The sequence below is a fragment of the Sciurus vulgaris genome (genome assembly GCF_902686455.1).
Source record: "Sciurus vulgaris genome assembly, chromosome: 11".
Lineage (NCBI taxonomy): Eukaryota > Metazoa > Chordata > Mammalia > Rodentia > Sciuridae > Sciurus > Sciurus vulgaris.
The window spans coordinates 75,395,032-75,419,982 of record NC_136472.1 but is presented as its reverse complement, the minus strand read 5'-3'; the positions used below and the strand labels follow the sequence as shown (position 1 = coordinate 75,419,982).

The window sequence follows — 24,951 nt, the reverse complement described above, 5'->3', positions numbered from 1 at the left end:
TACAGTAACTTGATTTTTTTTTTTTTTTTTTTTGTACTGAAGATTAAACCCAAGGGAACTTTGCCACTAAACTACATCACCAGCCCTTTTTAATTTTGAAACAGGGTCTGGCTAAGTTCTCAGGCTAGGGTTGAACTTAGGAAATTTGCAGTGCTTCTGCCTCAGCCTTCCCGGGTACTGGGATTATATGCCATGGTGCTCAGCCCCAATTCTTTTAATGTTTCCATTTTCCAGTTTTAAGATATATAACTATGTCAGTAAAATAAAACTGGAAATACTTTTACTTCCAATAAAATAAATGATTCTTTAAGAGTCAATTGAAGGACTAGGGACATAGCTTAGTGGTAGAGCTCTTGCCTAGCATGCATGAGGTCTTGGGTTCAATCCCCAATACCAAAAGAAAAAAAGAAAAAAAAAAAAAAAAAAAGAGTAAGGTAGGCATGGTGGCTTATGCCCATAATCCCAGTGATTTAGGAGGCTGATGTAGGAGGATTATAAATTTGAGGCCAGCCCCAGCAACTTTTTTTTTTTTTTTTGAATACCAAGGATTGAACCCAGAGGTACTTAACCCTTAAGCTACACCCTAGCCCTTGTTTGCATTTTATTTAGAGACAGAATCTCACTGAGTTGCTTAGCACCCCACTTTTGCTGAGGCTGACTTTGAACTCTCAATCCTTCCCAGCAGCTGGGATTATAGGCGTGTACCACCTGCCTGGCTTACCTCATTTAATCTTCACAATATCTCATGTTAGAAGTTGGGGAATTGAGTCCCTTGGAAAGAACTTAAACCCAAGCTAGAGAATCATTTGTTATGCTGCAGCTCTACTTAGATGGGTAGAATCATTTCATAACCAAGTTTATCATATTGAGGTTTCAGATTAGTTTCCCTTGAAGTATAGTTGATTTTATACAAGGAAATTGAAGACCATATGAAACAAACTGGAAGATAAGTTGTAGTGTTGTGCTCATTTTTACGTAGGAATTGCTGTACATGTTTAGGGTATTATTTTAAATGCAGTTCATTTCATTCATTCATTAAAAGGCCAAAGAGTAAAAAAATGTTGAAGTGTTTATATCTTCTTTGTTTATTTGGTTACTTAAAATATGTTTTATCTTCAATTTTTATTGCAGGCAACTTCAGAGTGGACCTTGGATTATCCCCCTTTTTTTGCATGGTTTGAGTATGTCCTGTCACATGTTGCCAAATATTTTGATCAAGAGATGCTTAATGTTCATAATCTGAACTACTTCAGCTCAAGGACCTTATTTTTCCAGAGATTTTCTGTCATCGTTACAGATGCACTCTTCGTGTATGCTGTCCATGAGTAAGTCCAGGGAAATGTCATTCTGTGTGGAGGGTATTGAAATATTATAGTATTAAATAGATTAACTTGTTCCTGATTTAGAGGAAACAAAGCTCATATAACAGAAAACTATGAGTAAGTATCATGATTAGTCTAGTGTAATCTTACAGAAGAAATTGGGGTGAGGTGGAGTGACAAGGCAGAGGTAGAAAAAGAAATTATAAATGTTGTAGGGGAAAAAAGTAGACCAAGTAGAGTTCTAAGACCATTTCTCCTTGCCAGAATATCTCCACATGCTTTTCTTTCCTTCCTTGCAGCAGACCCCCAGAGGCTTTTGTGACTGTCTTGTTCTTTGGGATACACATAAGTGCACAGTGCATGTATGCTATGCACACGTAATCCATTGTTCTAATCACCAAAGTCTGTTCTTAGAAGTTTACAGTCCTCTAAACTCAAGAACTCTTAGTACTTTTAACTGTTACTTCTGGATTCTTTATAACTTAATTTTAAATAGATACACATATGTAGTATATCTTGCACAGTAACTTCCAAATATGTAAGTTTCATTTAATATTAGCTTTCATCCTGTCATAAAACTTGAACCTGCCAATATGAGTGTGACCGAGCAGTAACTATGTCCATTCAGTGACCCTTGGTATAAATAGATTCTTTCTTTTGGGGAGACCCTCTAGACTGAACCTTTGTCCCAGTCAGGACGAGTCCCTTGGGAATGTTTTAACCTCTGTTTTTCTCATTGAGTAACTCCTGTTTGACCCCTTTCTTTCACTCTTTATGACCTGGCAAGAGTTGAAAGGAAGATGATTTGTAGTATACTTCTTTTAACTCAAAATATTTTAATTCAAGCTCTCTCCAAGCAGAAAGGGAGAAGGAGCAAAATTTATTTCTCCAGCAAAGAAGGGGAAGCAGTTAAATAAATCTTCAAAATTGGGGCTGGGGTTGTGGCTCAGTGGTAGAGCACTTGGCTAGCATATGTGAAGTACTGGGTTTGATTCTCAGCACTACATATAAACAAACAAACAAAATAAAGGTCTATCAACATTTGAAAAAAAAGTTTAAAAAAAAAGTCTTCAAAATCTATGTGCCCATCCCCAGAACCAGGCACTGTGGGTAGATTATTAATTTAATTTTCTCAATTATTCTGTAATTACTATCACTGCTCATGAGGAAACAGTCTTCATGAAGGAAAAACAGTGTCCTCTTTAACTGTGTCTATTATTTGTTTATTTGTTTGTTTGCTTTGGTACTAGGAATTGAACCCTGGTCATTTAGCCACTAAGTCATATCCCCAGCCCTTTTTGTTTTTTATTTTGAGATAAGGTCTTGCTAAGTTGCTGAGGCTGACTTTGAATTTGTGATCCTTCTGCCTCAGCCTCCCATGCTGCTGGGATTACAGTCAAGTGCCACCACACTGGGCCCTTTATTATTTGTTTTTTATTGTTTTTAAAATTAGCCAAGGGACTGGGGTTGTGGCTCAGTGGTAGAGCACTTGCCTAGCATGTGTGAGGCACTGGGTTTGAGTCTCAGTGCTATGTATAAATAAATGAATAAAATAAAGGTTTCTCAACACCAAAAAAGAATTTTTTTAATTAGCCAATATTCAAATGTAACACATTTTTAAACATATCTAAAATAATACATCTTCATTGTCAGATTTTGGAAAAGCATTCACACAAACACAAAGTAATGACCTTTTTTCTCTCTTCCTTAATTATCACTATTAACATTTTGATGTATATTACTTTGGTCTCTTTGGTGTCTTAATATAATTTTTACAAAATAAAAATGGGATTATATTGTTTTATTGCCTTTATTGTCACTTAATATATCACAGCATTTAAATGGTATACATTTTTATGTAAGACTTTTTTAAAATTATTATTTGGACAATCAAGAGTTTTAAAGTTTGCAGGGCTAGAGTTGTAGCTCAGTAGCAGAGTGCTTGCCTAGTATGAGTGAGGCACTGAGTTCAATCCTCAGCACCACATGTAAATAAATAAAATAAAAGTATTGTGTCCATCAACAACTAAAAATATTTTTTAAAAAAGTTTCAGTGAAGTTTGTAACTTCATTGGGGTGTGTGTTTGAGCCTAGGGCCTTGCACTGCTCTACCACTGAGCTACATCCCAAGCCCCTGCATTTTTTTATTTTATTCTAAAGGACTAAAATAATGTGTGCATTCTCAATTTTCAAAATCCTTACCTTGGGGTTTTAGGTGACTTTTTATTTTTTATTAAATGAAGACTTAGATTCAGAACAGCATAGCTGAGAAAGACATGGAACCAGCCCTGAGTTCTTTGTCTCTGCCGCCACCTTTATGAGCAACCAAGAATAGCAGGACATTTTGTCAGTAATGGCTTATAAAATTTACCAGAGTATACTCTGCAGAAGTATTGTGATGTTCTAGTGAAAAATCAAATTTTTCATTTCATTCCTGATCAATCAATAGGTGCTGTAAATGCATTGATGGAAAAAAGGCGGGTAAAGAACTTACAGAGAAACCAAAGTTTATTCTTTCAGTATTACTATTGTGGAATTTCGGATTGTTAATTGTGGACCGTATCCTTGACACTCTGTGTACTATTTCCTTATGTCTTCTGATGTGTACTTATAAGATTAAATCTTTTAATAATCATGATTTCTAAATGTGAACTTCTTTTGAAAATTGGCATGAGTTGGATTAATGGGCTCCTAAAACTATGCTTTCTGTCCGTGGAGTCTGGTTGTTGGAACACTTTGTCCCTGAGAAGTTAGTGGTAATATGTGAAAATCTCTTGAACTATTCTTAAAGGGCTGGGGATATAGCTCAGTGGTAGAGTACTTGCCCAGCATGCACATAGTCCAGGGTTCAATCCCCAGTACCACAAGAAAATTAAATCAGTAAAACAATATGCTGATATATACATGAGTGTACATACATATACATACCCACATATATGTGTATGCTCAAATTTGCCAGCTTTTTTCTTTTCTGTTCTTTTTTTAAATTTGGTACTGAGACTTGAATTGTACCATCACATTCAGCTGTCTTGATGTCTTGATTGATTGCTTAAGTGGTACTGAGAATTGAACCCCAGGTGCTTTACCACTGAGCTATATCCCAAGCCCTTTTTATTTATTTATTTATTTTAGGTAGGGTCTCACTAAATTGCTCAGGCTAACCTTAAGTTCTCCTGCCTCAGCCACTGGTATTACAGGCATGCATCACAATGTCCAGCTCTTAACTGTCTTTAGATTAACCTAATATATATTAAATAGTTCATAACACATTATACTAAATACCTCTTATAGGAAAGGATATCACAGTATTACATGTGGGAGCAGCCAGACTTTCATACATTTCTACTTTCTTGGCTTACTACCTATTAATAGGCAAAATTCTTAAATTCAGAGGATCTTTATGTAATTAAAATCCTTATGATAGAAATCTAATATTTTGCAATTTTCATGAAGGTAGTCTGGTGTAGAGAACACCCAGACTTTGGTTTTAGTCTGATCTAGACTTAAATCATTATTACGTTGTCACTATAACTTTAGGACCATAAATAGATTTATTTCCTTATCTCTAAAGAGGTAATTCTGCCAGGAGCTTTAGTGCATGCCTATATTCCCAGCAGTTTGGGAGACTGAAGCAGGAGAATCACAAATTCAAGACCAGCTTTAGCAATTTAGTGAGATGCTGTCTCATAATTTTAAAAAGGGTTAGAAATGTAGCTCAGTGGTAGAGTGCCCCTGGGTTCAATCCCTAGTACTGGAATCAGTCAATAAATGATCATCTTAAATGCCTCACAGATTCATTATGAAGTTTAATAAATAAGATCATGTATGTCGATGGAATATTACTTGGCCATAAAGAAGAATGAAATTACGGCATTTGCTAGTAAATGGATGGAATTAGAGACTATCATGCAAAGTGAAATAAACCAATCCTAAAAAACCAAAGGCCAAATGTTCTCTCAGATATGTGGATGCTAACACAAAATAGGCAGGGAGAAGGAAAGAATAGAAGTTAACTGGATTAAACAAAGGGAATGAAGGGAAGTGGGGGAATGGAAATGGGAAAGACAGTAGAATGAATTGAACATAACTTTCCTATGTTACCAGTGTAACTCCACATTATGTACAACCACAAAAATGGGAGGTTATACTCCATGTAGGTATGATAAGTCTGAATACATTCTACTATCATGTATAACTAAAAACGACAAATTAAAACAAAATTTTTAAAGATTTTGTATGTACTTCTAACAATTTAATGCTGCATGCTAGCAGTCTTAAATGGCTATTAGGTCCCTCCATGTCTCATCCCTGACTCTGAAAAACAAAACAAAATGTAAACCAGTGGATGCACACCTGTAATTCCAGCAACTCAGATCACTATGACAGCAGGATCACAAGTTTGAGGCCAGCCTCAGCAATTTATCCAGGCCTTGTCTCAAAATTTAAAAATAAAAAGGTTTGGGGGAATAATTCAGTGGTAGACTTCTTGCCTCTGGGTTCAATCCCCAGTACCACAAAAATCAAGACAAAATAGAAACTTCTTGTACCTTAGCTGCTGAGCCTTTAAGGTAGGAAAAAACATGGGAAAGATTCTGTTTTTCTTAAACATTAATTTTAGATTTTTTTTTCAGGAATTAACTCTTTATAGAAAACATTTATGAGAAGTCTAACAGTAGTACGTTTGTCTTTAATTTACCTTTAAGGAAGCACTTGCAATTTCTGTATTCATTTGTCTGTCACTGTTCATTATGAATTTGCTATCTTCTGTTGTGTTTCCTTGACATATGTCCAGATATTCATTTCCAGTACAATGGATTTCTGTTTGGATTAATGCTGCTCTCTGTTGCACGGTTATTTCAGGTAAACACCAAGTGCTTAATTAGATTTTTCCCCCTTTAATTTATAGCTTAAGACATCATAGTGGGTTAGATTATTTGATGCCCTGTTTAGAGTTACCAAGTGCTATAGACATTTTTATTGGGTATTCTCACGAATTCCATGTTCTCTTTTGACAGATGAGAAAGTTGTACTCTAAGAACTTTTTAGAGTGAGTGAGGCCTGATTTTAGGGAGTTCTATGTTTGGTTGATATCATTTCCATAGAAATGAGATCTCCAGCAGTTTTCACTCTGTGGTAACTGTGATGGCGATGCTTCACCATAAGAGTCTGTAGAATAGTATAATGAAAAATAGAAGAGCTGGCCTGAGATCCTGACTAACACTAATGAGTACCCAAACGCATTGGCTGTTTCAGATGAGTTACATGTGATGTCTGACTGAGTCTATCTTACAGACGTTCTGTGAAGTTGTCTTGCTATTCTTATATAGAGGAAGAAATCCGAAATTCAGATTTCTAGGCCACTCTTCAGTTCTGGAACTGGTGTTTAGGAATCTCCCAAGAATTTTGTTAAACCATCAGGCTTGGGAATCACTGCCCAAGGCCAGGTTGTTGAACCATCTTAGCGTTGGTTTTTCTCATCCATAGAAATGAAATTTACCCCTTTGTTCTTTTTTTGTAAAATATGGCTCCCTATCACAGGGACTTTGGAAAGATCAAATCTGATGTCTGTTTAACGTTATTTGTCAGCTGTAGGGGCTGGGTGTAGCTCAGTGGTAAAGTGTTTGCCCCAGCATGTGCAAGGCCCCAGCACCACAGAAAAATAAAATTTTAAATAAAGTTGTCAACTCTAAATGTCTAGACAAACTTTTTAGCAATAAAAAGCCATGAAGCGCATGAGCATGTTAGTGTTCAATGAATGATTATTGGATGGACGAAAATTTGTAGAATCAACTGGACTTTATCTGGATTTTAAATTAAGTTATGAAATGGTGAAGAGAGATGTGGAAGCATCCCATTCTATTTCCTTATTATTCCTAAACTTATTTATTCTAGACCACACCTGATAAGACAGTGAGAAAAGGAACTTGGCCTTTTATGATCCCTTTGGCAGTTTCCCTTACTGAACACCAGGACTATTACTACATTTGATCTTTCCAAAACTCCTGTGAGGTAGGTAGAATTCAGACTTCTTTAATTGTAGTTAACTTGTTTTTATTGTTGTTGTTTTGTTTCTTAATCAGAATACCTGTACTTCTCCTAGGTAATTTGTTAGGATCAAGTGCTGTACCTGGTACCTTCAACCTGATAACAGGTTACCTGATATGTAATATAAGATTTAGCCAGATATGGTGGCATGTGCCTTTAGTCCCAGCTACTCTGACAGATGAGGCAGGAAGATCACTTGAGCCCAGGAGTTCAAGACCACCCTGCACAACATAACAAGATCCATCTCAAAAAGAAAAAAAAAAAAAAAGATTAATTTTTTTTTATCATAGCATCATATATATATATATATATATATATATATATATATATATATTCATTCAAACTCTCATTCCCAGCTCCTCTTTGGAAATTCACCTATTATAAAACTTTTTAAAGGGTAAAGGTAATTGAATTCGTTGGGCTCTAGCTCCTTAGGGAGGATCTGTAGTATGTTATTACTAATGATACATCCTGTATCTCAGCATCAGGCTTGGCACTTAATAAATATTTCTTCAAATAATGAATTTATGAACCCACTAGGCTCAGTATAAAAAGCTAGTTAGAATCACTTGCCTGTGTGCTCCTTATATTGCCTGTAAAATACTTACATCCAGTTTTTTAAACTTTTTTTTAACTGTACTAGAGATTGAATCCAGAGCTTTACACATTCGATGGAAGCATTCTACCCCTCAGCTATATTCCCAGCCATGTTTTCGTGTGATTTAAATTTTTTATAATAAAAAGTTTTATAACTGGAGACATAGCTCAATGGTAGAGTGCTTGCCTGCTATGTGTAAGGCCCTGGGTACCATCCTCAGCACTGCAAAAAGAAAAAAGAAAAAATCAATCATACAGAAGTAGAGAAAATAATACAGTGATCTGTACATGCATGTGAGATTATTTTTAAATATATACCAGATAGCATATTTCATTTGTATTTTAGAATGTATTTATTTTAAAATTGACATTGTTTTAGCTGGGTACAGTAGAGCAGGCCTGTAGTCCCAGCTATTCAAAAGGCTGAGACAGGAGGATCATTTGAGCTCAGGAGTTCAAGGCCAGCTTAGGAACACAGCAAGATCCCCATCACCCCGACAAAACAAAGTAACAATACCTTTTTTCTTTTTGGGGGAAGCAGGGGTGTTGCTGAGAATTAAACCCAGGGCTCACATGTGCTAGGCAAGCACTCTTACCACTGAGTTAAATCCCTACCTCCCCCTTTTTTTTTTCTGAGACTGGTTCTCACTAAATTGCCCAGGCTGGCCTTGAACTTGTGATCCTCTTGCCTTTGTCCCCTGAGTAGCTGGTATTACAGGTGTGTACCACCGCCCCTGGATGCTTTTCTATTTTTCAATAAAATTTTGTGTGAAATCACAAAAGTTGTAAAAATAGCTCAGAATTCCAGTATACTCCTCAACCATTTTCCCTTAATGTTACCATCTTATATAACCATTCATCAAGACCAAGAAACCAACATTGATTCATTTGAATCTCACCAGTTTCTACTCTTGTCCTTTTTACTCTTTCAGGATTCAATCAAGGATACTACATTATTGCTTTTCTTTTACCTTGAGTTTTAAAGTAATAGTTCCTTTTTCAATCTTCTAGAAAAGGCATGTGGAAGGAGCATTTTTCTTTGCCGTTCTCCTACATTTCAAGCACATCTACCTCTATGTAGCACCAGCTTATGGTATATATCTGCTACGATCTTACTGTTTCACTGCGAGTAAATCAGGCAAGTTTTACTGAAAGCAAATGGTTTTTTGTTTGTTTGTTTTTTTCTTTAACTGTATTCACTTACTGGCTTACTTTATAAGAGAGAAGTACAACAGATTTTCCCAATTATTGATCCTATTGACCCTTTACCCATCCTGACTTCTTTGTTCTTGTCACATCATAAAGATAAAAAGCCCAAAGGGCATACTTCTAGTTATTGTTGGGTTGTAAATCTCCATGCTTCTGGTTAATGGTAATGTTCCTTTTCTGTAGATGGATCTGTCCGATGGAACAGTTTCAGCTTTGTCCGTGTCATTTCCCTGGGACTTATCGTTTTCTTAGTTTCTGCTCTTTCACTGGGTCCGTTCCTAGCCTTGGTAAGCCTTTTTATTTTTTTCTTCCTTTTTTAAAATAAAGTAATTTATGTGTTTGTCATTGTTTAGAAGAAATTATAAAGCCAGGAATTATGTGAAGTAAGTAAAAACTACTCCTTTCTTACCCCTGCCCTTTTTGACTTTCACAAAGATAGGGTAGTATTCTTTCAGACATTGTTGTGCATATTCAAATATATATCTATATGTTAACTGTATCTTATACACACAGATATATACAGTCTTGATCCTCATTATTTGTGAATTTTATATTTTCAAATTTACCTACTTGCTAAAATTTATTTCTAACCCCCCAAATCAGTACATTTGCAATCTTTCATATACAGCAAAATGCCTAAAATAAAATAGATGTTCAAGTGTTTTTCTTTTTTCCTGTCATTCTCCACCTGAAATCAGTTTTAACTCTTACTAAAACTGAAAAGTGACATATCTCTTATAGAGTTCCCCACTCCCCTTCACTCCAGTAAAGTTGGATGAGCTGCATTCTGAATTCTCCTTCACACCTAATAAATTCTTTTATTATTCTGCTTACTTCATAATAGTATGAACTTGTATTCAGAGTATTATATGTCTTTCCCCATTGACTGGTTGAAAAACATAGATTAAAAAAGTCTATAAACTGCTCAGGATCATACAACCATTTCCTCGAAGGAACAAACTGGAACTAGACCTTATAACTCTACATACTGTACCACAGACAGCTTTCCAATTCCACTTTTGAATTTGGGAAAAATTGATGACTGTTTAATCAGTTTCACTTCTTTTTTCAACAGAACCAGCTGCCTCAAGTCTTTTCCCGACTCTTTCCTTTCAAGAGAGGCCTCTGCCACGCATACTGGGCTCCAAACTTCTGGGCCTTATACAATGCTTTGGACAAAGTTCTGTCTGTCATTGGTATGGTATCATCTTTTCAAAACTTAGACTATGAATATTGATAGGACTGGTCATGTCAAGAAATTTGTTGTGAATGTGGTTGAATTGTTTTTTCTCTAGTCCTACATTAAGCTCTCAGGATGAACAGAGGAAGCTTTTCTTGGGATTGAGGTTTAGTGCAGTAAACAGATTGGATTCCTTAAAAAAGCTCCTTCTGTGGGCTGGGGTTGTAGCTCAGTGGTAGAGCACTTGCCTAGTATGTGTAAGGCAGTGGGTTCAATTCTCAGCACCACATTCAAAAATAAATAAAATAAGGGTGTTGTGTCCATCTACAACTAAAAAATAAATATATATATTTAAAAAAAAAAAAAAAAAAAAACTCCTTGTGGAAATGAAATTCTTTCCTTGGGAAAAAGCAAAATATTTAGATACTTCAGAGGTAATTTTTGCCTTAAGTAAAACATTCAGCAGAACTAACCCTACTTTTAAACTTAAATAGAAGAAGCAAGAATAGAGAATGTGTAAATTGTGGCTCTGGATATTAAATCAATAAGGAAAAAGATAACCATGCATTTTAGCATGAGATAAAAAGAAATGAAAAGCCCAGGCTATACTTTTTCTTTTCCCTTTTTAATTTTTTTCCAGTTCTGGAGATTAAACCCAGTGATGTTTTACCACTGAATTAACATCCCCAGCCCTTTTGTTTTGAGGCAGGGTCTCACTAAGTTGCTTAGGGCCTCACTTAGTTGCAAAGTCTGACCTTGAACCTGAGATCCTCTTGCCTCAGCTTCCTGAGCCCCTAGAATCATAGGTGTGTGCCACCATGCCCAGCTTTCTTTTTCTTCTTGAGATGAAATCTCACTGTATTGCCAAAGCTGATATTGAACTCTTGCGTTCTAGTGATTCTTCCGACTCAGTCGTCTGAGTGGTGGGACTACAGGTGCATACCACGCCTGGCTTAGGCAAGGCATTTTATGTTTGGGTTGTAATGAAAATTACTGTGCACCTTGAGATGGTTCTGTTAAAAATAACTCACTATGGAATAACTCACTGTCATTCATTAATCTAGCCCACCTTGGTGGGAAAAAGCAGAGCCAAAAACTGTGGTCCACAAACATTTTCTGTAATATGCCAGCAACCAAGTATTTTAGGATGAGTAGGTCACATACACAATGTTTTTGTTTGGTTGGTTGTGTCCAGTCCTTTAAAAATGTTAAAAGCAAGGGCAGGGCATGTAGCTCAGTGGTAGAACACTTGCCTAGCATGCACAAAGCCCTGGAATCAGTCCCCACTGCCACAAAGGAGATGCCAGACACAAAAGGCTGCATGTTATGTGATTTCATTTGGGGTTGGGGATATAGCTCAGTGATAGAGCATTGACCTAGGATGTGTGAGCCCCTGGGTTCAATCCCATCATCTACAATAAAATCCAGAATGTGGTGGCACACATCTGTAGTCCCACCTACTTGGAAGGCCAAGGGACGCTGAGGCAGGAGGATCAAAAGTTCAAGGCCAGGGTGGACAATTTAGCAAGACCCTGTCTCAAAAAAAATAAATAAATAGAAGGCCTGGGATGCAGTTCAGCAGTGGAGCGCTTGCCTTGTATGCACAAATTCCTGGGTTCAGTCCCAGATACTACTAAAAAAATTAATTAATTAAATGCCAGTAAGAACATAAAAACCACTCATAGCTTCAGTACTATGCAGGAACAGGCTATATGTGGTCCTCAGGTTGTAGTTTGTTGACTTCTGATCTAATAACGTGATGACCTAGCATGAAGACCCATCTGTATAATTGCTGGCTGTATGACATTGCCAAGTCATTTGATTCCTCTGGTCTTACTTTTCTCTCTACTAGGGGGATTCTAGTACTTCATCTGTTCCTACACAGCATGTATGAGGACCAAAAGCAAGATTAAGGAAGTGCTAGTTTATCATAGCAGGGACTTAACAAGCCAGACAGATCCAAGTTCAGTTCTACCACCATCTTGTGACTTTGAGCAAGTTACACCACCACTCGTCTTTGCCTTGAGGAACTGAAAGTCATTACTGCAAAGTCCTTGGCACATGGTGATGCTTAATATATGGTAGCTGCTATTACTAATATTGTAAGATACTTTATAGGAAATCACCATTTGGTATTATCCTTCATTCATTCACTGTGAATCCAGCCTTGATGTACAAAGCTTTCTTACAAAGTAATTTTGAATGTTTGTGATTAAAAAAAGTTTTAAACAGCCTGCATAGTATGAGGTACAGGGCCAGTTGCCTTGTCTGAACCAAGAAACTGCTGTAACCTACTTTGTATATCTGCCTCCTCAAAGATGTCTCACTTGGAAAGTCAGTGACAGGTTAGGCAACTGCGTTGCAGGGAAATAGTTTTTAGCTTTAGTAGAGAATCAACAGGTTGAAGGGGACAGAGAAAGGAGTGAATAAGCAGAAAATATTTTTAGTAGTCTACATCTTTCCCTCAAGATTTTTAATGACATTAGACAGGACTTTACAGGCACTCAAACAGTCCATGACTGTCCTGTTACCCTGTGCTTGTTTGGGAAGGAGCTTACAACATCATTCCAGACTTTACACAATACCTGTCCACAAGGTTCCTGTAGACCACCACAGTTCCCCATTCCAATCCAAATGGCTGTTTTATAGATTATAATCTTAAAGTGAGAGGCATTCTGCCAGAGGTGGGATAGCACAGACTTAAATGCATGAAATCTTGCTTTAAGCAGCATGAAGATTTAGTAATTTTTTTCTCAAGATAATTATTTGTAAAATATGGAGTTCCATTGATTAAAAAAAAAAAATACTTCCTCTATAGGTTTGGAATTGAAACTTCTTGATCCGAAAAAGATCCCTAAGGCCTCAATGACAAGCGGTTTAGTTCAGCAGTTCCAACATACAGTCCTTCCCTCAGTGACTCCCTTGGCAACACTCATCTGCACTCTGATCGCCATATTGGTAAGAATTCAGTGGGTGTTGAGTTTTCTCTGCTTTTTTGTTGCGTGGCTGATTGAATTTCAACTTGAAGCTTTTCAGACTGTCGGGTGAATACCACAGCTGTAATCCTGCAGACTGAAGCATTTCCTGGCAATTCTTAGAGTAACTTTGTACATGGTAAGGAAAGATTGCCAATGAAGTCTCTGCAAGATTCTTGCCAGTGGCTCTTAGACCATCTGTCCACCCTGGGGTGAGGAAAAAGAAAAGCCCAGAGAGAAGACATGAACCATGCCTTCTGGAAAGGAAATCTTTGTGGCAGAATCATCCAGATTTTGTTTTGTTTTTCTCATCCTTGGCTAAATGATCAGCATTCCAAATATGTCTAGATGGCATGGATATTTTGTCTTGATGTAGATAATATCTGAGAGAGTCAACAGTAGCTCTTTGCACATCAGTTAAGTCTGTTGAGTCAGATGCTGTTAGAGCCTTCATTCATTGTTAGTGATCATGGTGACTTCAATTTTGTGATGTAATTTCAGTAGAATTCCAATAAATTCAATCCTCTTGATAATTATACTCTAATGTTCATTTTCAAATCTGTTTGCAAGACACCTGACTCCACTTAAGTACATGGCAGTACTGGTATGTAGGTAACTAAGCTCTGTTAGCCTGCTTGTTCACATGTTTTAACTGAGGTCAAAACCTTTTTTCAAAAATCTTAACCTTGGAATTCTGCTACATAGAGAAGCAGTAGTTTTATTATAAATTATACTCCAGCCCACAAAGGTAGATATTTGCTTATTAATGTGGTAACATCTAATTTACTAGCCCAAAAATACCTGAACTTTTGTAGTTTGACCTAATAGATTCAGTGAAAATTAATTATAAAGGTATAAATCATTATACTGAATACACCAAATTTGTCATTTATTAATTTTGATAATTAGAATTAATTTTAAAATGAGTTAAATATATGCTTCCAAATGCCTGCTTATTCTGAGTAGTTGCTTTCATGTTAATATTTGGTGGACTAAAGGGCTGGGGTTGTAACTTAGTAGTAGAGCACTTTACTAGCACTTATTAGGCACTGGTTTGATCCTCAGCACCACATAAAAATAAATAAAAAATAAGATAAAGGTATTGTATCCATCTACAACATAAAACAAAACAAAGATTCTATTTTTAAAAAATATTTGGTGGATGATGCACACAGTAATGAATTATACCAACTTAATAGAGAATTGTCTAAGTCTACTGTTTTTCAGTGATCATACAAATTGCATTTGCCTGATCATTGTGAAGCTGATTTTAAATGATACTGAAATTTTATCTTTGCCTGTTGTTTCTAGCCCTCCATTTTCTGTCTTTGGTTTAAACCGCAAGGGCCCAGAGGCTTTCTCCGGTGTCTAATTCTTTGTGCCTTGAGCTCCTTCATGTTTGGGTGGCATGTGCATGAAAAAGCCATACTCATTGCGGTTCTCCCAATGAGGTAAGCAGATAGCTTAGTCAACATTTCTGGCATATTTCACATTATCTTGCTGTTTTCCTTTTTCTCTGCCCCTTTTGCCTTGTTCAGTGGGCTAGGCAAAGGCAAAGGATAGATTTCCTCTAGAATAGGACAGGAATGCTTACTTGGGATCTTTGGGCCCATGAAGGTTCTGAGATATGCAAATGCATGTATTGTTTCTATATTTTTTGGTAGAGGTACTGTAGTGATTAAATATCATGGTAGGTGTGAATGTTGAGAGGCAGGATGGTTTGGAAAAAGCCTGGGCTTTGGCATTATCACCTCTGTGAAAGTAAAATGCCATGGTTCCTTGTTAAGTGTTAGTTAAAGTGAGGACTGAGTCCATTCTGAAATAATTCTGTAATGTTTAGATTACAGATTTAGTATTTTTCAGTATTGTTTGTTTTATTTATTCTTTTTTTTTAACATTCTTCCTTTTGAGCCTCTCAGTAATCTTTAAGATGTTAGAATAGCAGGGCACAGTGGCATATGCCTGTAATCCCAGCAGCTCCTGAGGCTGAGGCAAGAAAATCTCTAGTTCAAAGCCAGCCTCAGCAAAAGCAAGACCCTAAGCAACTCAGTGAGCCCTGTCTCTAAATAAAATACAAGATACAGCTGGGGATGTGGCTTAGTAGTCAAGTGCCCCTGACTTCAATGCCTGATAACACATAAAACAAACAAAGATAATTAGAATAAATGTATCATCTCCTTTCATCTACAGAAACTAGGGCTCAGAGAGTTTGTGAATCATCCAAAACCACACAGCTAGCAAGTAGCAGTTAGGACTTCATCCTGATCTTTTGATGCCAAATATTATCTTTTCACTGTGCTATGCTAAAAACAAGCATTTTAAATGTAGCAGTGTCCATTTTATGTATAATTGAATCTCAATAGATCAATGATAATGGAATCAGCCTTTTTTCTTGAGGTTCTTCTCAAATCTTGAGAAACCAGTCAAAGCTCTAAAAGAATATTAAGCAAAATTTTCAGATCTGTTTATGGCTTCTTTGGGTTTATTTAGCAACATGAAATTATCAGATTAAAAAGTAGAGCAATCTGGGTGCAGTAGCACACACCTGTAATCCCAACAGCACAGGAGGCTAAGGCAGGAGGATCACACGTTCAAAGCCCGCCTTAAGCAACTTAGTGAGACCTTGTCTCAAAATACAAAATAAATAGGGATAGGGATGTGACTCAGTGGGTAAGCACCTCTGGGTTCAATCCCTGGTACCAAAAAAAAAAGCTTTAATGTCTTTATTCTGAATTATTCTGAATTCATACTGAAAGTATAGGGCATTATCTAAGAGATGAGCTATAGGGTTGGAAATGAAATTCTGAGTCCTGTTTCCCTGACTGCCACCACTAGGCAGCTCCCAATCCTACAAGATTCCTTTCTTTGGAGAAAGAAATTCAAGGGAAGCAATATTCTCTTTTGGATATTTCCTGATTTGGCTTGGTACATTCTATCAGTCACTTAACTTTTCCTACCAAAAAAATATTATTCTCAGTTGAATTGGACTTGTAGAAAAATCTGTACTTATTTTATGCTTAAGCAAGTTCTAAGAGTAATAATAGAAGCAGTTTATTCAAGCTCTTTGCAACTGTAATTTTATTTACTTTGAGGAATTATTATAAGAATTTTTATTTTTAGCCTTTTGTCTGTGGAAAAAGCAGGAGACGCTTCGATTTTTCTGATTCTGACCACAACAGGACATTATTCCCTCTTCCCTCTGCTCTTCACTGCCCCAGGTAAACAGCTTCTTTTTAGATGCATTTGACACCATGTGTCCTTTTGGTCAAGGCTGGAGCTCATTACCCTCTTTTTTCAACGATCCTAAAATCTCAGAAGGAGAGATGTCATCCATTATCTTAAATAAAACCTCTAATTTGCCCCTAATTTTAAGTATCTCTAAATGTCACAAAAATGCATAAACTCAAAAACATTTTGTCATAATTGTTAGTGTGCTTAAATAAAATAGCCTTAAGTGATTTAAATCTTTCACTTACCAGCTAAAATATCATCTGTATTTTTTTGTTTTTTAAACAGAACTTCCCATTAAAATCTTACTCATGTTACTATTCACCATCTATAGTATTTCTTCACTGAAGACTCTATTCAGGTAATCAAAAAAAGTACATTTAAAATTATATTTATGCTTCCAAAATGTTTACTCCTAAGTAGTCAGATAAATCTTTAAAATTTATTTTTAAGTTATAACAGTAATGTAACATTACAAAAACTTGGTAAATGGAGTGAGAAATTACCCACAGCATATTTGTGTCTTTAGTTTGGGGAAGTATTTGAGGGAGACTACTTGGCTTAAAGTTTTAAATGAAAACTAAAAACTGGAATGTAAAGGGCTGAGGATGTAGTTAGTGGTAGAGCAATTTCATAACATGCAAAAGGCCCTGTCTCAACCCCTAGTACCACACACACAAAAAAAGGAATGTAAATATGCATTACAGATAAAATTACATAGGTGCAAATGGAAATTATAAAAGGTATTATGTAAAAATTGTTACAGATGTTGGATGTAGTGGTTCATACCTGTAATCCCAATTAAGGGAGACTAAGGCTGGTGGATTACAAGTTCAAGGCCAACCTGAACAACTTAATGAAACCCTGTCTCAAAAGAAAGAAAAGGTGGCTAGTAATGTAGCTCAGTGGTAGAATACTTGTGTAGCATATGAGAGACCCCTAGTACCATGTGTTCAATCCCTAGTACCATGGAAAAATAATTGTTACAGATTTATGGGTGAAACTTTTTGAAACTTTATATAATATTAGGTCTGTAACTTTTTAAAGTTTGCTTATGGATCGTATTTGACTCTCCATAAAAAAAATTATTTAAAAACTCATTTATAACCATGTGATCCAGCAATTCTACTCCTAGTTATATACCCAAGAGAACTGAAAACAGGGACTCAAGCAGGTACTTGTATGCCTTTGTGGAAATGTGCACATTATTTACCCAAAGATACAAACCACCAACAGAATGAATGGGTAAATAAATTTGGTATATACTTATAATGTAATTTATTTAGCCAGAGAATGGAATAAAGTTTGGATACATGCTGTAACATGGATGAACTTTGATAAATCTGCTTAGTGAAAGAAGCCAGACACACAAAGACAAATATTGTATGATTACACTAACTTGAAATTCCAAATGGGCACATGGTGAGCCTATAACCTGAGCTACTTAAGAGGCTAAGGCAGGAGAATCTCAAGTTCAGGTACAGCTTGGCAACGTAGTGATGCCTATCTCAAAATACAAAATTTAAATGGCTGGGAATGTCGCTTGGTGATAAAGTACCCCTGGGTTCAATCCCTAGTACTGCAAAATTTTCAAAAAAATTTTCAATTGTTATTATCATATTTTTATTATAGTGTCACAGCATCTAGCCCCTTTCCCTATTCCAAATATAGAGCTAATTTTCTGTGAATAGCTTCAGCTAAGTGACAGCATAGGTAGATGATTGGGTAAATTTGGATTGTTAAGATAATGTAATAGTGTGTCATTATCATTTTTCTATATGTGAAATTTAATGTAAAATTTTGACTTCAGCCTCAGCTATAATTCCCATCAGAACAGTATAGGTAGGAAAGCTTTAGCTGGGAAATGTTTGCTAAACCAGAATGACTCATCTTTTCTCTCCTTTTCTTCAGAAAAGAAAAACCTCTTTTTAATTGGATGGAAACTTTCTACCTCCTTGGCCTGGGGCCTCTGGAAGTCTGCTGCGAATTTGTATTCCCTTTTACCTCCTGGAGGCTGAAGTACCCCTTTATCCCTTTATTACTGACTTCAGTGTATTGTGCGGTAGGCATCACATATGCTTGGTTCAGACTGTATGTTTCAGTGTTGACTGGCCCTCCTGTCAGCAAGACAAAGAAGCAGTGAATAGAGGAGCTACTTGGAAGTAGTCCAAGCAATTATTTCATGGGAAATTAATCAGAACTTGAAGAAAGTTGCTGGTGGCATGAGCCATTTATTTCAGTAGATCTGTTTAGAGGGCCATTCTTTCATACTTGGCCTTGTCGAGCCTAGCAACCTGATTGTCACCATGGTGAGAAGCCACTTGCCCTCCATAAGCAGTGAAACACATCTGAAAAAAAAATCTCATCTTCCTCTGTTAAAATTGAGATCATTCAGACTGCTGTGTTTACTGAAAGCAAACAGGGAGTCTGATTAACAGCACAATTATTTGTAGCCTGTGTTGACCATTGTCAGGATATAAAGGATAATTAGACTCTTTTACTGAGGGAAATATAAATAAAATGGCATTTTTTTAAAATTTCTGTACAGAATACTTCTGGATCATTACCAGCTCCTACATTTTCCTATTTAGCATATACACAGGCAGATGGTGTACTTTCCCCATCTATACACCTTGTTCCAGGAGGGTTTTGTTTGTTTGGTTCATGCTTTGTTTTTTTGTTTTGTTTTGTTTTGTTTTGTTTTTTTCCATTGAAGTTATGCAATGATAATACTCAAAGCCAAGGGACTATTTAATGTACTGCTTTGGCCAGGCATCAGAGACAACAAACCACAGCTACTCTTAAATTGAGTTAAGGACATCTTGTATAGCTCATTTTTTCTGATAGCAAGCACTGCACTTAAACTTTTTCTGCTGTGAATGAACTAAAAAGGTTTTGCAGATTTGTCTCCTCCTCTTCCTTCTTTGAGAGTACTACATACATACTTTTTTATCCAGGATCTCGGTCTACTAATGCTAAACATTCAAATTTAGCTAACATTTATCTAGCCAACACCAGAACTTTTACACATTTTATTCACCCATCACCCTCTAAGAAGATCAGAGAAAGTCCAAGGTCAATGGCATCCTGGGATGCTAATCCAATTATTCCATCTTTTAAACCCATTCTGTTTTCCTAGACTTCTCTTGAGTCTGTTATTGCAGAGATAAAGATGGAGATTTGGCCAAAGGGAGAGAGGAACATACCTCCGCTAACCGCACCACATTCTCCCTTGCATCCTGTGTCCAGCTCTCCCAACAATGTGAGATGCCCGCGTGCCATGCTGTATTAGACCTCTACTTCCTTTCATTCATGCTGCTGCTTCTCCTTTTCTACTATCATCTGATTATACATACTTCAAGATTCAACCTAGGGACTGGAGATGTGGCTCAGTAGTAGAGTGCTTACCTGGCATTGCGCAAGGCCCTACGTTCCATCCCACTACAAAGAATAAGATAGTGTTCCTGAAGGTAGGTACAATGGTGCATGTCTATAATCCCTGCAACTTGGGAGGCTTGCAAGTTTGAGGCCTGCCCCAGCAATTTAGCAAGACACTGTCCCCCAAAATAAAAAGGGCCAGGGGATATAGCTCAGTGGTAGAGCACCCCTGGGTTCAATCTCCAGTACAGGAAAAAAAAAAAAAAAAAAAAAAATTGGGACCCTGGAGTCATACAGCCTGGTTGGAAGTCCTACCTCCATTTTAAAAAATTATTTAACCATCCTTTGCCTCCGAGTCATCATCTCTTGAATTGAGAAATTATTTAAAACACTGCCTGAAGCATTGTGTTTTATACACACACGCACACAGACACACACACGCACACACACATATCAATTGCTACTTATATGAATCTTTTCTCTCTTCTTCCTTCCTCCCTGAGAATTGAGTATCCCCAACCAAATGTTCCCACTGTGCCAAGGATCTGCTTCAACCATTAACAACTGTTAATACTTGAGTGTTTGTGTTTTTTTTAATTAAAAAAATTGTTTTTCATACATGTTGAAAGTGCTTTTTTACCTGCCGACCTCAAGAAACCACACTTGTCTTGATAGTTCCATTGCTGGGCACAGTTGAATGAACAAAGCACACTACACAGATGATTAAAACCTGAATGTCACTAGTGCAAGCATAGTACAATGGAAGGACCAAGTGTAGTTCCTCACATTTTTACCAGTTGTACAAGCAATATATATATATATATATATATATATATTTTTTTTTTTTTTTTTTTTTTAAGTGGAAGATTAATTTGGATGCATCTCAACAAGGCCAAGTTTAATAGACTTTGCAGGTAGTTACTGTGAAAGTGATGTGATGGCAGAACTGGAAAAACTCATCTGGTGCAGGGGTTTCCAGAATGGAGGGTTGAGCACTGGAGGTTGTTTTCAGGGTTTTGTCCCACTTCCACCAAAAACACGTTTTCACCTATTTCACCTATTAGGCTACATATGCATTTCCCTTTGACTTCAGGGTTCAAAGTCCAAAGATAGTCTTTAAACAGAATAACCCCTTACATTATCAGGAGGAAAATGGCTCTGGAGATAGAAATACTGACTGTTGCCAACAGACTAGAACTCAGACTTCCTACCTACCACTCAGTATATTTTCCACGCCCTATATTTTAGATTCATGAATGTTTTAAACTTTGTACAGATGCAGATGTTTGTCAGCAACAAATCCGTATATTTCAGAACTTAATAATAGAAGTACTGTTTCAAGATATTTTGTAATATGGAATTAATCAAAATCAAGAACAGAGTAAGATTACTGTTAAAATTTAAACAAATACATCACTCATTGCTTACCTACTATCTGATGTATATGCTTTGTACCAAATTTAAGAAGGAAAAGAAAAATGGGTGGCACTCGTGTTCTTGTTCACTGTATCTTTCCCCATGAGGGATAGAGCTGGGCAGGAACCACTAGGAAGATGTGCTTGCTTTCCAGCCTAGCACTGGTATGATTTCCCTTGTTAATGACTTCCACCTGGAAACTTAGTGAAGGAATTACTGCAGCATCTTAGAGAATTGTTCCCTCTGTATAGTGCATACAACTGTTTGCAGTTAATGGGAGAAAACTTCTCCATTAAAACATGACCTTTGAAAAAACGTTTTGTTCTTCAGTAGCTTAATGAAATTATACTTCCAGCATGACAGTGGCAAAAATAGCTTTTGGCCCTTCTATCCCTTTGTGCTTCAGAGAAACTGTGCTAATGGCAGCTGAGACTTTTATAAACCTCAAGAAATTGAATCAATATAACCATTAGTTTCTCACAATTAGGTCCCATATTCAACCTCTGCCTTTTATTAAAAGATCAATAGCAGTACTGATTTTCTTTTTCAAACTCAGCCGTCAGAAATAAAACCAATATACTTGTATATATACAACCATTCTTAAAAAGGACAGGACCAGGGTTGGGGATCGAGACTGTGGGTTCTATTCCTAATGCCACACACACACAAAAGACAGGGCCATCATATATACTTCTGTACAGTGGTATGTATGAAAAAAAAAATCACTGAATCCTACAAAAGCTCTTGGAAGAGCCCCTCAGCATTTTTATTTTTTACAGTTGTCTTGACAGAGAATGGCTGATTAAGCAGTATCCACTACCTCATAAACCCTTCCAATATATGCAGATATTTGTTAGGGTATTCCTAATGCTGAATTAATATTTTTCTTCTTCTGACACACTTAATTGGTTTTTGAAGCAATACATAATGAGGTTCAATCCCCATTTCCATGGCAACCATTTCACTGATTCAAAAAGGGAAGATACCATATTGTGTCCATTTCCACTGAGTATCTACTATATGCCAAGTCTTGTGCTAGGCGTTACCTCATTTAATCCTTCTGAAAACTGCAAATCAAGTTCATTCATTATTGATATATTAGTTCTTATTGAGTGCTATGCACTGTGGTAGAATCTAGAGATCAAAAAGATATTCCTGCCCATGAGGAAATTTTCTAATGACTAGAGATTCCTAAGAGCCAGGAAGAAAGGTGCAAGTTGAAGAAGTAGTCAGGGCCCAACTCATGCAGGGTCTTTTAGGCCATTCAAAGGACCCAAAGGGTTTAAGATTAGTTCATGTACTGAAGTAAATTTCAAAAGGTGTGCAAAGATGGATGGGAAAGGTGCCATCCAGTTTCCATATTGAAAGGCAACCATTGGGACTGGGGTTGTGGCTCAGGGGTAGAGCACTTGCCTAGCATGTGTGAGGCACTGGGTTCAATCCTCAGCACCACATTAAAACAAATAAAGGTATTGTGTCTATCTACAACTAAAAAAAAAAATATATGAAAAAAAGAGAGGCAACCATTATTACCAATTTCTTGTAATCATTCCAGAGATACCAGACATTTTCTATGCTTGGAGATAGATACACACACACACACACACACACACACACGTACGCATACACAAATGATAACATTAAGGATGCTATTTTGACTTCACTTTTTGTGCTTAGAATATTTTGGTTTCATTATCAATATGTATAAAATTGAATTATTTTAACATCTGTATAGTATCTGTTAATAATTTATTTCTGAATAACAAACAGTGACTGGAAACAATACATTTATTATCTCACAATTTCCTGTAGGTCAGGAGTCCAGGCACAGGTTATCTGGGTCCTCTACTTCAGGATCTCTCACAAAGGTGCAATCAAGGTGCCACCGGGAGCGGTGGCAGCTTACCTCAAGGTTTGACTGGAGAAAATTCTGCTTCCACACTCACATGGTTATTGACAGAATTCAGCTCTTTAGGGGCTGTAGGACTGAGGTCCTCAAGTTGCTTGCTGCTTGTTGGGTGGGTGCTACTTTCAATTCCTGGCCTTGTGTTCTTCTCCATAGAGTCATCACTGTATAGGAGCTAGCTTCATCAAAGTCAGCAAGAGAGACGGAGAGAGAGATGTTGTAATTTTATATAATGGACTCATGGAAGTGATACCACCTTGGCCACATTCTGTATGTTAGAAGGAAGTCACACATTCCACCCACACCGAAAAGGAGGGTATTACACTGGACATGAGTACCAGGAGGCAGAGATAATTGGAGGCCATTTTAGAGTTTGTCTTCTACAGAGTTCATTGTATAGATGTTCCCTAATTCGTCCAGATTTCTCTTTCATGTGTGTGTGTGTGTGTATAAATGCATATATATATTCTCTGATCATTCTTTTAGATCTTTGCCAATGATAGGGTAATTTTTATCTGCATTTCTCTTATGTAAGAGATATATATAATATATATCTAATTATTATTATATAATATATTATTATATATTATATTATATATAAATATTTTATATTTATATAAAATAAAATATATTTATATATAATAAAATATATATTATAATATATATAGTTATTGATGGACCTTCCTTTAAAATTTATTTATATATATTGAACCCAATAACTCACACATACTAGGCAAGTGCTCTACCACTGAACCAAAACCCCAGCCCTCAAGATTCCTCTTAATGGCCATTAAAGTTGTTTTCACTTTTTCAAGTATGAGTAATGATGCAATCAATATTTCATTCTCTACATGTGCAAGGATTGTACATGAACAATTAAATTTCTGAAAATAGGATCTCTATGTTGAAGGCTATGTGCAGTTGTTTCCTTGGTTTGATTTCTTGTTTTTGTTTCTTTTTGAGGGGTTATTTTGTTTTTGCAGTACTGAGGATTGACCCCAGGGTGCTCTACATCCTCCAGCCCTTTTTTATTTTTTATTCTGAATCTCACCCAGGCTGGCCTTGAATTTGTGATCTTTCTGCCTCAGCCTCCCAAGTAACTGGGATTACAAGTGTGCACCACCGCTCCTGGTTATGTTGTAATTTTGATAAATGTTGCCTAATTGGTCATAGAAGGTGCACCAGTTTATGTTCCACAGGCAGTGCAGGAGGATGCCTATTTCCCCATCCATTTGCCAACTTACTCTTTGATCATTCTTTTAGATCTTCGCCAATGATAGGGTAAGTTTTATCTGCATTTCTCTTATGTGAGAAAGTCAAAATTTTTTCATATTTTGAGTCATTTGTATTTTCTGAAATCTTGTTTAAATTATATTCTTTGCTTCTTTATTAGAATTTGGTATATGTGTTATGAGGGATTGAACCCAGGGGCACTCTACTCCTAAGTTAAATCCCCAACTCTTTTTATTTTTTGAGACAGGGTCTCACTAAGTTTGTGAGGCTGGCCTTGAACTTGTGTTCCTCCTGTCTCAGCCTCCCAAGTAGCTGGACTCATAGGCGTGTACCACCTTTCCCAGAAAGTTAGTATATATTTTTAAAGATCATTCCAGTTACCTTATGGAGTTACCCAGGTACAAGATCATCAAGTTTGAAGAAGGATGGCAGCAGTGTGATGGAGAAGTGGATGGATTTGGA

General features: G+C 36.7%; 1 protein-coding gene and 2 pseudogenes across 7 annotated transcripts in view; 2 read left to right on the top strand and 1 right to left on the bottom strand.

The window, feature by feature from the left end:
- ALG8 (ALG8 alpha-1,3-glucosyltransferase) overlaps positions 1-19,456 on the top strand; it is a 28,133-nt gene extending 8,677 nt beyond the window's left edge. For 2 of the 5 annotated variants that reach the window (XM_079105108.1, XM_079105107.1), the window contains 11 exons: positions 1,132-1,325; positions 3,772-3,881; positions 6,115-6,182; positions 8,976-9,102; positions 9,357-9,460; positions 10,249-10,369; positions 13,172-13,311; positions 14,640-14,779; positions 16,449-16,546; positions 16,845-16,917; positions 18,468-19,456. In XM_079105108.1, the coding sequence (XP_078961234.1) occupies positions 1,132-1,325; positions 3,772-3,881; positions 6,115-6,182; positions 8,976-9,102; positions 9,357-9,460; positions 10,249-10,369; positions 13,172-13,311; positions 14,640-14,779; positions 16,449-16,546; positions 16,845-16,917; positions 18,468-18,699 (1,407 nt within the window). In that variant the 3' untranslated portion in view covers positions 18,700-19,456. The remainder of the gene's footprint in view (positions 1-1,131; positions 1,326-3,771; positions 3,882-6,114; positions 6,183-8,975; positions 9,103-9,356; positions 9,461-10,248; positions 10,370-13,171; positions 13,312-14,639; positions 14,780-16,448; positions 16,547-16,844; positions 16,918-18,467) is intronic. The other 3 variants (XM_079105109.1, XM_079105110.1, XM_079105111.1) reach the window with 3 other exon arrangements.
- LOC306640671 (coiled-coil domain-containing protein 43-like) overlaps positions 1-24,951 on the bottom strand; it is a 436,234-nt pseudogene that overhangs the window by 247,755 nt on the left and 163,528 nt on the right. The gene's annotated exons all lie outside the window — the stretch shown is intronic.
- LOC306638567 (actin-related protein 3B-like) overlaps positions 1-24,951 on the top strand; it is a 317,597-nt pseudogene that overhangs the window by 280,267 nt on the left and 12,379 nt on the right. The window lies entirely within an intron of this gene.